Raw genomic sequence first — 12,588 nt, forward strand, 5'->3', positions numbered from 1 at the left:
CTGGTTAACTGACTGGCTGGCTAACTGGTTAACTGACTGGCTAACTGGTTAACTGACTGGCTGAATGACTGGTTAACTGACTGGCTAACTGGTTAACTGACTGGCTGACTGACTGGTTAACTGACTGGCTGGCTGACTGGTTAACTGACTGGCTGGCTAACTGGTTAACTGACTGGCTGACTGGTTTACTGACTGACTGGCTAACTGGTTAACTGACTGGCTGAATGACGGGTTAACTGACTGGCTGGCTGACTGGTTTACTGACTGGCTGGCTGGCTAACTGGTTAACTGACTGACTGGCTAACTGGTATACTGACTGACTGGCTGGCTAACTGGTTTACTGACTGGCTGGCTGACTGGTTAACTGACTGGCTGGCTAACTGGTTAACTGACTGGCTGACTGGTTTACTGACTGACTGGCTAACTGGTTAACTGACTGGCTGAATGACGGGTTAACTGACTGGCTGGCTGACTGGTTTACTGACTGGCTGGCTGGCTAACTGGTTAACTGACTGACTGGCTAACTGGTATACTGACTGACTGGCTGGCTAACTGGTTTACTGACTGGCTGGCTGACTGGTTAACTGACTGGCTGAATGACGGGTTAACTGACTGGCTGGCTGACTGGTTTACTGACTGGCTGACTGACTGGTTAACTGACTGGCTGGCTGACTGGTTAACTGACTGGCTGGCTGACTGGTTTACTGACTGGCTGGCTAACTGGTTAACTGACTGGCTGAATGACGGGTTAACTGACTGGCTGGCTGACTGGTTTACTGACTGGCTGACTGACTGGTTAACTGACTGGCTGGCTGACTGGTTAACTGACTGACTGGCTAACTGGTTAACTGACTGGCTAACTGGTTAACTGACTGGCTGGCTGACTGGTTTACTGACTGGCTGGCTAACTGGTTAACTGACTGGCTGGCTGACTGGTTAACTGACTGGCTGACTGGTTAACTGGCTGGCTGGCTGACTGGTTAACTGACTGACTGACTGATTGACTGGCTGGCTGACTGGTTAACTGACTGGCTGGCTGACTGGTTAACTGACTGGCTGGCTGACTGGTTAACTGACTGGCTGGCTGACTGGTTAACTGACTGGCTGACTGGTTAACTGGCTGGCTGGCTGACTGGTTAACTGACTGACTGACTGATTGACTGGCTGTCTGACTGGTTAACTGACTGGCTGGCTGACTGGTTAACTGACTGGCTGGCTGACTGGTTAACTGACTAGCTGGCTGACTGGTTAACTGACTGGCTGGCTGACTGGTTAACTGACTGGCTGGCTGACTGGTTAACTGACTGGCTGGCTGACTGGTTAACTGACTGGCTGGCTGACTGGTTTACTGACTGGCTGGCTGACTGGTTAACTGACTGGCTTTCTGACTGGTTAACTGACTGGCTGGCTGACTGGTTAACTGACTGGCTGACTGACTGGTTAACTGACTGACTGACTGGTTAACTGACTGACTGACTGGTTAACTGACTGACTAGCTGACTGGTTAACTGGCTGACTGACTGGTTAACTGACTGACTGGTTTCCTGACCGACTAGCTGACTGGTTAACTGACTGACTGGTTAACTGACCGACTGTCTGACTGGTTAACTGTCTGACTGACTGGTTAACTGACTGACTAGCTGACTGGTTAACTGGCTGACTGACTGGTTAACTGACTGACTGGTTTCCTGACTGACTAGCTGACTGGTTAACTGACTGGTTAACTGACTGACTGGTTAACTGACTGGTTAACTGACTGACTGGTTAACTGACTGACTGGTTTACTGACTGGCTGGCTGACTGGTTAACTGACTGGCTGACTGACTGGTTAACTCACTGGTTTACTGACTGACTAGCTGACTGGTTTACTGGCTGACTGACTGACTGGTTTACTGACTGACTGGTTAACTCACTGGTTTACTGGCTGACTGACTGACTGGTTTACTGACTGACTGGTTAACTGACTGGCTGGCTGACTGGTTAACTCACTGGTTTACTGCCACACTGACTGGTTTACTGACTGGCTTACTGACTGGTTAACTCACTGGTTAATTGACTGACTGGTTAACTGACTGGTTTACTACCACACTGACTGGTTTACTGACTGGCTGACTGACTGGTTAACTGACTGGCTTACTGACTGACAGACTAACTGGCTGACTGAAGGACTGACTGGCTGACTGACTGACTGATTGAATGGCTGACTAACTGACTGATTGACTGGGTGACTTACTGACTGGCTGACTGACTGACTGATTGCTTTATACCCTCAATTATCTGTGTGTTTCCAGCCAAAGCAGCAGCAGCATCCAAACTTACTGCACCGGGGTCCACAACTGCCCTGTCTGCCCCTGGCACCAACCCCAAACCTGACCCTGTCAGGGAAAGAGATGGGAGGAGGAGGAGAGGAGAGAGAAAGGGTGAGTAATACACACACAGACGGACAGACGGATGGACGGACGGACGGACGGACGGACGGACGGACAGACAGACAGACAACTGTGACCAATGCAATTGTTTAATGTCAATCAACGTAAAAGAGAAGACAAAATCCTCAAATCAATACTTTTCTAACTGAGACATCCCAACTGAGACAGACAAATCCCCAATCAGTAGTTAGGAGTCCGTTTGTCTGCACAGTGACTTCTAGAGAAGGACAGATGAATCTCTTTTATACGATTTGATGCAGCTAGGACTCTATACTGAAGATTACAGATAAATAACTCTGTAGAGAGGGTGGTGGAGAGGGTGGTGGGGAGGAGAGGGTGGTAGAGAGGGTGGTAGAGAGGGTGGTGGGGAGGAGAGGGTGGTAGAGAGGGTGGTAGAGAGGGTCGTGGAGAGGGTGGTAGAGAGGGTGGTAGAGAGGGTCGTGGAGAGGGTGGTAGAGAGGGTGGTAGAGAGGGTGGTGGAGAGGGTGGTGGGGAGGAGAGGGTGGTAGAGAGGGTGGTAGAGAGGGTGGTAGAGAGGGTGGTAGAGAGGGTGGTAGAGAGGGTCGTGGAGAGGGTGGTAGAGAGGGTGGTAGAGAGGGTGGTAGAGAGGGTGGTGGAGAGGGTGGTAGAGAGGGTGGTAGAGAGGGTGGTGGGGAGGAGAGGGTGGTAGAGAGGGTGGTAGAGAGGGTGGTAGAGAGGGTGGTGGAGAGGGTGGTAGAGAGGGTGGTAGAGAGGGTGGTAGAGAGGGTGGTAGAGAGGGTCGTGGAGAGGGTGGTAGAGAGGGTGGTGGGGAGGGTGGTAGAGAGGGTGGTAGAGAGGGTGGTGGGGAGGAGAGGGTGGTAGAGAGGGTGGTAGAGAGGAGAGGGTGGTAGAGAGGGTGGTGGGGAGGGTCGTGGAGAGGGTGGTAGAGAGGGTGGTAGAGAGGGTGGTAGAGAGGGTGGTGGAGAGGGTGGTGGAGAGGGTGGTAGAGAGGGTCGTGGAGAGGGTGGTAGAGAGGGTGGTAGAGAGGGTGGTAGAGAGGGTGGTGGAGAGGGTGGTAGAGAGGGTGGTAGAGAGGGTGGTGGGGAGGAGAGGGTGGTAGAGAGGGTGGTAGAGAGGGTGGTAGAGAGGGTGGTGGGGAGGGTGGTAGAGAGGGTGGTAGAGAGGGTGGTAGAGAGGGTGGTAGAGAGGGTCGTGGAGAGGGTCGTGGAGAGGGTTGTGGAGAGGGTGGTAGAGAGGGTGGTAGAGAGGGTGGTAGAGAGGGTGGTAGAGAGGGTGGTGGAGAGGGTAGTAGAGAGGGTGGTGGAGAGGGTGGTAGAGAGGGTGGTAGAGAGGGTGGTGGAGAGGGTGGTAGAGAGGGTGGTGGAGAGGGTGGTAGAGAGGGTGGTGGAGAGTGTGGTGGAGAGGGATGTCTTCTCTAGAAGTCACTGAGACAGACAAATTGTATTGGCACATTGCCTGTTTGATGGTTCGTCTGAGGGTGTAGCGGGATTTCTTATAAGCTTCTGGGATAGAGTCCCGCTCCTTGAAAGCGGAAGCTGTACCCTTTTATCTCAGTGTGAATGTTGCCTGTAATCCATGGCTTCTGGTTGGGATATGTACGTACGGTCACTGTGGGGACAACGTCATCGATGCACTTATTGATAAAGCCAGTGACTGATGTGGTGTACTCCTCAATGCCATCGGAAGAATCCCGGAACATATTCCAGTCTGTGCAGCAAAACAGTCCTGTAGCGTAGCATCTGTGTCATCTGACCACTTCCGTATTGAGCGAGTCACTGGTACTTCCTGCTTTAGCAGGAATCAGGAGGATAGAATTATGGTCAGATTTGCCAAATGGAGGGTGAGGGAGAGCTTTGTATGCATCTCTGTGTGTGGAGTATAGGTGGTCTAGAGTGTCTTTCTTGATCTGGTTTCACATTTAACTTGTTGATGGAAATTAGGTAAGATTGATTTAAGTTTCCCTGCATTAAAGTCCCCGGCCACTAGGAGCGCCGCCTCTGGGTGAGCGGTTTCCTGTTTGCTTATTTCCTTATACAGCTGACTGAGTGCGGTCTTAGTGCCAGCATCTGTCTGTGGTGGTAAATAAACAGCCACTAAAAATATAGATGACAACTCTCTTGGCAAATAGTGTGGTCTACAGTTTATCATGAGATACTCTACCTCAGGTGAGCGAAATCTAGGGACTTCCCTGTTTCAGTGTTGGACACAGTAACATTACACCTGGGGTTGTGTCAGTGTTAGACACAGTTACATTACAGCTGCTTGGCAACGACAACCTTCTGGCAACATGAACACACACACACACACACACACACACACACACACACACACACACACACACACACACACACACACACACACACACACACACACACACACACACACACCATACACAAAGCATGCACGCACGCACACACAGTACCCAAAGCATGCACACACTCACACTCACCCGTCCAATAGGCAGCTGTGCTCATAATATCTGTAGCTATAGGCCACCTGTTATAAAGAGGATCTGTCCAGAACTGACTGAACACACAGGAAGTCTGCGTATGCAAGTGACGTGACCATTTTTATTACAGGAGGTGAGGAAGTTAAGGTTCTCTCAGAATGGTCTGAAAGTGTATGAGGGGCTCCTCCTCAGCTAGAGTCAAATGGGGAAACACTGAATCGCTGTGGGCAGGTCAGCTTTCAGATGGGGTCCACTCCACGGTTACCAGGGGGCTTCAGATAGGGTCCTCTCCACGGTTACCAGGGGGGATTCAGATGGGGTCCACTCCACGGTTACCAGGGGGGATTCAGATATGGTCCTCTCCACGGTTACCAGGGGGGATTCAGATATGGTCCTCTCCACGGTTACCAGGGGGATTCAGATAGGGTCCACTCCACGGTTACCAGGGGGGATTCAGATAAGGTCCTCTCCACGGTTACCAGGGGGGATTCAGATAAGGTCCACTCCACGGTTACCAGGGGGGATTCAGATATGGTCCTCTCCACGGTTACCAGGGGGGATTCAGATAAGGTTCACTCCAGGGGGATTCAGTGGGGCAGAGATGGGATGAAGACCTTGGGGGGTTTTCTAGGCTCCGGTGTCATTCAGAAAAATAACTGGAAGGGTGTCGTGGAGAAGGTGTGTGCCAGATTGTCAAGGTGTAAATGGGTTCTACCCCAGTTGTCTTGTAGTGGAAGAGTGCTGGTAGCCAAAAACCTATCCTGTACCCTGTGGCTCAGACTAATGATTTTACCGCCACTGTGGGGCCTGATACAAGAGCTTCAGAGGACCCTTGTCAATTTCTTCTGGTCGGGACAACATTGGATTAAAGCTGCGGCCCTGTACCTGCCACTACACGAGGATGGGCAAGGTCTGGTGGATATTTCCTCCAGGATCATGGCTTTCCGGCTTCATGCAGCCCAGAGGCTGTTGTACAGAGACGGTTCATGCAGCCCAGAGACTGTTGTACAGAGACGGTTCTAGCAGCCCAGAGACTGTTGTACAGAGACGGTTCTAGCTGGGTCGATACACCCGACACATTGATGAGGAGAGAGGGCTGTTTGGGCTTAGACAAGCACCTTTTCCTCTTAAAGCTGGAGGGGGTTGATTTGCCTGGCCTGACTCCATTCTATGAGTCTGTTATGCAGGCTTGGAGAGTTCTTGACATGTCCCGTAAGGCCGGCACGCCACCAGGGATGTGGCTTTTTGAAGAGCCTCTTTATAACAACACTGCCATCCAGTCCCGTGCTCTGGGTTCAGCCAGCCTACGTTCATGCCTGTTAGGTGTGTGGTGAACCAAGCTGGGTCATCTGATGCGGAGCAGGAGCACATTGTTGGAGGAGCGGGGATCCGATCATCTCGCCTACTGAGGAAGGTCTGATTCCTTGCCAGTACTTCATCGGCAGTATGTCAATGATACTTCCAACTCGGATCGGTGGACGGAGGGTCTGGATGATGTGTTCCCTGCGCTGAATGTTAGTGCTGCGGCGGGGGGCATTAGAGGAGGACGTGAGGATGCTGCTTTCCTTCGATACCCCGGAGCTGGGGGGAGTTCAAGGCGGTGGGAAAGAAGGCCATTGTCACGTCCTGACCCTAGTAAGATGTCATTTTCTATAGTAGAGTAGGTCCGGGCGTGACAGGGGGTGTTTTGTGTTTTTCTATGTTTTCTATTTCTATGTTTAAGTTCTAGTTTTTCTATTTCTATGTTGTTTTTTTTTGGGTTGATCTCCAATTGTAGGCAGCTGGTCCTCGTTGCCTCTGATTGGAGATCATATTTAAGTAGGGGTTTTTCTTCCTGGGTTTTTGTGGGTAGTTGTTTTCCGTTTTGTCTATGTACCTGACGGAACTGTTGGCTGTCGTTTATGTTATTTTGTTTAAAAGGAACTATGAGCACTTTACACGCTGCGCCTTGGACCCCTTTATACGACCCACGTTACAGCCATGTACATAATATGTGTAAAAGTGTCCCCGTGCTTCTTCTCTGGAAGGGGTAATATCGACGAGGTGGGCGGGTGTGTTTGGTCCAGGTGCCTCCCTAAAAGGCTGTCGGCGGTCTTTATATAAACTGCCTATTGATAAGAGGACAGCTGACCTCCAATGGAGGATAATACATGGAGCCATTGCCACCAATATGCATCTGGTACACCTGGACCCTACCGTTGGGGAGAGGTGTCCATTCTGTGCTGAGTCTGACACTCTGGAACATCTGTTCTTACAGTGTCCCAGGCTGGTCGAGATGATGGACCTGATCACTAGCTGGTTCTCAACTCTGGGAGTGGTTCTCTCTTCCCAAATGTTTATATTTGTGCTCAAGTACAGGTTTAGTAAAAGGGGTGTAGTTCTCTTACGTAACATTGTATCAGGGGCAGCTAAATTAGCAATTTGGAAGACATGAATGTCACATCCTGACCCTAGTAAGATGTCATTTTCTATAGTAGTGTAGGGCAGGGCGTGATGGGGGTGTTTTTGGTTATTCGATGTTTTCTATTTCTATGTTTAGGTTCTAGTTTTTCTATTTCTATGTTGGGATTGTTTGGGGTTGATCTCTAATTGGAGGCAGCTGATCCTCATTGCCTCTGATTAGGGATCATATTTAAGTAGGGTTTTTTCTCATTGTGGTTTGTGTGTTATTGTCTTTTGAGTAGTGTGTTGTCCTCTGCGTCATGGTTTGTTGTTTTCCTGTTTTTCAAGTTATTCAGTGTATTGCATTAAGTTTCACGTTTAAATAAATATGTTGAACTATGAAAACGTTGCATCTTGGTCCGCTCCTTCAAACAGCCGTGACAATGAAAGAACAGTATTCGGGGACAGGGGTCTGTGGACGTGGTGGGATAGGGGGTCTGTGGACGTGGTGGGACAGGGGTCTGTGGACGTGGTGGGACAGGGGTCTGTGGACGTGGTGGGACAGGGGTCTGTAGACGTGGTGGGGTCTGTAGACGTGGTGGGACAGGGGTCTGTGGACGTGGTGGGACAGGGGTCTGTAGACGTGGTGGGGTCTGTGGACGTGGTGGGACAGGGGTCTGTAGACGTGGTGGAGGGGATGTTGGTAGCGAGACTGAGGGTTGAGTTTGCCTGTTACAAACTCTCTCTCTCTCTCTCTCTCTCTCTCTCTCTCTCTCTCTCTCTCTCTCTCTCTGTCTCTCTACGTCCCTCTCTGTCTCTCTCTCTCTATCTCCAACTCCCTCTCTCTCTCTGTCTCTCTCTCTCTCTCTCTCTCAATTCAATTTGCTTTATTGGCATGACATATCAGATAATCACCAGCAGCAAGAGCGACATCATTGATATATACAGAGCAAAGAGTCGGCCCGAGAATTGAACCCTGTTGGGACCCCCATAGACTACCAGAGGTCCGGACAACAGGCCCTCCGATTTGACACACTGAACTCTCTCTCTATTTGACCATGATCAGTAACCATGGTCAAATAGTTTGCATGCATTGTTTGTAGTTTTCCTCTGGACATGTAGGAGCATCTTACAGAACTCCATATATTTAAACCTCAGTAATTGTAGTGTGTACAGTACTCTATATATAAAAACCTCAGTAATTGTAGTGTGTACTGTACTATATATATAAAAACCTCAGTAATTGTAGTGTGTACTGTACTATATATATAAAAACCTCAGTAATTGTGGTGTGTACAGTACTCTATATATAAAAACCTCAGTAATTGTAGTGTGTACAGTACTCTATATATAAAAACCTCAGTAATTGTAGTGTGTGCAGCACTATATATATAAAAACCTCAGTAATTGTGGTGTGTAAAGTACTCTATATATAAAAACCTCAGTAATTGTAGTGTGTACAGTACTCTATATATAAAAACCTCAGTAATTGTAGTGTGTGCAGTACTATATATATAAAAACCTCAGTAATTGTAGTGTGTACAGTACTCTATATATAAAAACCTCAGTAATTGTAGTGTGTGCAGTACTATATATATAAAAACCTCAGTAATTGTGGTGTGTACAGTACTATATATATTTAAACCTAAGTAATTGTGGTGTGTGCAGTACTCTATATACTGTATGTTTATATATATATAAAAACCTCAGTAATTGTAGTGTGTACTGTACTATATATATTTAAACCTCAGTAATTGTAGTGTGTACAGTACTCTATATATTTAAACCTCAGTAATTGTAGTGTGTACAGTACTCTATATATTTTGTACCAATTGAGAACTTTGGTCTAATTCCCTGAGATCTGGATCTTCTCTGGAAAATCATTATTTTAGTCTTTTTGGGGTTTACTGCCAGGGCCCAGGTCTGGCAGTACTGCTCTAGCAGGTCCAGGCTCTGCTGTAGGCCATGTGCTGTGGATGACAGCAGGCATAGGTCATCTGCCAAGAGCAGGCATTTAACCTCTGAACTGTGGGGCTGAGGATTGTTCTAGAATAGGGGCCAATTCATTGATGTAAATATTGAAGAGTGCAGGGCTCAGATTGCAACCCTGGTGAAGGCCCCTCCCCTCTCTCCCTCTCTCTCAATTCCCTCTCTGTCTCTCTCTCTCTGTCTCTCTCTCTCTCTCTCTCTCTCTCAGGGAAGAGGGAGAGAACAAACTCTGAGTCTGCGTTAGAGGAGGAGCCTCGCATGGACGTGTCTCGCCTCGACCTGCGGATTGGTCGGATCGTTGGCGTCCGCTACCACCCATTGGCCGGGGCTCTGTATGTCCAGGAAGTGGATCTGGGAGAGCCCGCCCCCCGCACGGTGGTCAGCGCGCTACGACACATTCCTAAGGAACAGGTAGGTCAAAGGTCACACACACACACAGGTTACACACACCTCTCACACACGCACTTGTCTGTGAGTCTCTTATCTGTCTCCTTTAGACAGTATTATTCATGTAGTTTAAAGTGGGAGTCTGACCAGTAGTTTCTATCTGTCTCCTTTAGACAGTGTGTTGTCATGTAGTTTAAAGTGGGAGTCTGACCAGTAGTTTCTATCTGTCTCCTTTAGACAGTGTGTTGTCATGTAGTTTAAAGTGGGAGTCTGACCAGTAGTTTCTATCTGTCTCCTTTAGACAGTGTGTTGTCATGTAGTTTAAAGTGGGAGTCTGACCAGTAGTTTCTATCTGTCTCCTTTAGACAGTATTATTCATTTAGTTTAAAGTGGGAGTCTGACCAGTAGTCTCTGCCTCCTTTAGACAGTGTGTTGTCATACAGCTGACCACCGTGCAGAAAATAATTCCTGTCTCAGACACCCTATACTGTACACACACACACACACACACACACACACACACACACACACACACACACACACACACACACACACACTTTCACCGTCAAACACTCACACGCACACCGCCATCTCTCATATCACGCACTGGCTGTCAGTGTTAGCCAAAAATAAAGTGAAATCAGCGCTAGGTTATTATTTAGAGAGTGTATCTTTCTCTAGAAGTAAAGTGTTATTATTTAGTGAGTGTATCTTTCTCTAGAAGTAAAGTGTTATTATTTAGAGAGTGTATCTTTCTCTAGAAGTAAAGTGTTATTATTTAGAGAGTGTATCTTTCTCTAGAAGTAAAGTGTTATTTAGAGAGTGTATCTTTCTCTAGAAGTAAAGTGTTATTATTTAGAGTGTGTATCTTTCTCTAGAAGTACAGTGTTATTATCTAGAGAGTGTATCTTTCTCTAGAAGTAAAGTGTTATTATTTAGAGAGTGTATCTTTCTCTAGAAGTACAGTGTTATTATTTAGAGAGTGTATCTTTTTCTAGAAGTAAAGTATTATTTAGAGAGTGTATCTTTCTCTAGAAGTACAGTGTTATTATTTAGAGAGTGTATCTTTCTCTAGAAGTACAGTGTTATTATTTAGAGAGTGTATCTTTCTCTAGAAGTACAGTGTTATTATTTAGAGAGTGTATCTTTCTCTTGAAGTAAAGTGTTATTATTTAGACAGTGTATCTTTCTCTAGAAGTAAAGTGTTATTTAGAGAGTGTATCTTTCTCTAGAAGTAAAGTGTTATTATTTAGAGAGTGTATCTTTCTCTAGAAGTACAGTGTTATTATTTAGAGAGTGTGTATCTTTCTCTAGAAGTACAGTGTTATTATTTAGAGAGTGTATCTTTCTCTAGAAGTAAAGTGTTATTATTTAGAGTGTGTATCTTTCTGTAGAAGTAAAGTGTTATTATTTAGAGAGTGTATCTTTCTCTAGAAGTAAAGTGTAATTATTTAGAGAGTGTATCTTTCTCTAGAAGTAAAGTGTTATTATTTAGAGAGTGTATCTTTCTCTAGAAGTACAGTGTTATTATTTAGAGAGTGTATCTTTCTCTAGAAGTAAAGTGTTATTTAGAGAGTGTATCTTTTTCTAGAAGTAAAGTGTTATTATTTAGAGAGTGTGTATCTTTCTCTAGAAGTACAGTGTTATTATTTAGAGAGTGTATCTTTCTCTAGAAGTACAGTGTTATTATTTAGAGAGTGTATCTTTCTCTAGAAGTACAGTGTTATTGTCTAGAGAGTGTATCTTTCTCTAGAAGTAAAGTGTTATTATTTAGAGAGTGTATCTTTCTCTAGAAGTACAGTGTTATTATTTAGAGAGTGTATCTTTCTCTAGAAGTACAGTGTTATTATTTAGAGAGTGTGTATCTTTCTCTAGAAGTAAAGTGTTATTATTTAGAGAGTGTATCTTTCTCTAGAAGTAAAGTGTTATTATTTAGAGAGTGTATCTTTCTCTAGAAGTACAGTGTTATTATTTAGAGAGTGTGTATCTTTCTCTAGAAGTAAAGTGTTATTATTTAGAGAGTGTATCTTTCTCTAGAAGTAAAGTGTTATTATTTAGAGAGTGTATCTTTCTCTAGAAGTACAGTGTTATTATTTAGAGAGTGTATCTTTCTCTAGAAGTAAAGTGTTATTATTTAGAGAGTGAGTAAATTGTTATTATTCAGAGAGTGTGTATCTTTCTCTCTGGTGTGTGTGCCTGTGTGTGTAGCTTCAGGGTCGTCTGGCGGTGTTGCTGTGCAATGTGCGTCCCTGTCGGGTGAAAGGCGTGGTCTCCACGGCGATGGTTCTCTGTGGCTCCGCCCCTAACGCCCATGATAACGATAACGATGATGACGCCCAGGTGGAGTTTCTGGAACCGCCCACTAACGCTGTACCTGGCGACAGGGTCACTTTCTACGATTATCCTGGTAACTACATAGACACTCTCACACACACACACACACACTACATTCCTCTTTCTATCTATCACCCTGGCAACTACATTCCTCTTTTTATCACCCTGGTAACTACAATCCTCTTTCTACCTATCACCCTGGTAACTACATTCATCTTTCTATCACCCTGGTAACTACATCCCTCGTTCTATCACCCTGGTAACTACAATCCTCTTTATATCTATCACCCTGGTAACTACATTCCTCTGTCAATCACCCTGGTAACTACAAGCCTCTTTCTGTCAATCACCCTGGTAACTACAATCCTCTTATATCTATCACCCTGGTAACTACAATCCTCTTTCTATCTATCACCCTGGTAACTACAATCCTCTTTCTATCACCCTGGTAACTACAATCCTCTTTCTATCTATCACCCTGGTAACTACATACCTCTTTCTATCACCCTGGTAACTACAATCCTCTTTCTATCTATCACCCTGGTAACTACATACCTCTTTCTATCACCCTGGTAACTACATGCCTCTTTCTATCACCCTGGTAACTACATTGTTCTGTTCTGTTTTGTTTCTATA

General features: G+C 46.2%; 1 protein-coding gene across 3 annotated transcripts in view; it reads left to right on the top strand.

Moving 5' to 3' along the window:
* Positions 1-12,588, top strand: part of aimp1b (aminoacyl tRNA synthetase complex interacting multifunctional protein 1b) — a 41,653-nt gene that overhangs the window by 24,718 nt on the left and 4,347 nt on the right. For all 3 annotated transcript variants that reach the window (XR_003878471.1, XM_029754675.1, XM_029754676.1), the window contains exons 4-6: positions 2,292-2,420; positions 9,440-9,642; positions 11,827-12,025. Coding sequence is in view for 2 of the 3 variants with exons in the window: in XM_029754675.1 (XP_029610535.1) it covers positions 2,292-2,420; positions 9,440-9,642; positions 11,827-12,025 (531 nt within the window). In the remaining variant the exon portion in view is untranslated. The remainder of the gene's footprint in view (positions 1-2,291; positions 2,421-9,439; positions 9,643-11,826; positions 12,026-12,588) is intronic.

This window comes from Salmo trutta, chromosome 5, assembly GCF_901001165.1.
Source record: "Salmo trutta chromosome 5, fSalTru1.1, whole genome shotgun sequence".
Taxonomy (NCBI): domain Eukaryota; kingdom Metazoa; phylum Chordata; class Actinopteri; order Salmoniformes; family Salmonidae; genus Salmo; species Salmo trutta.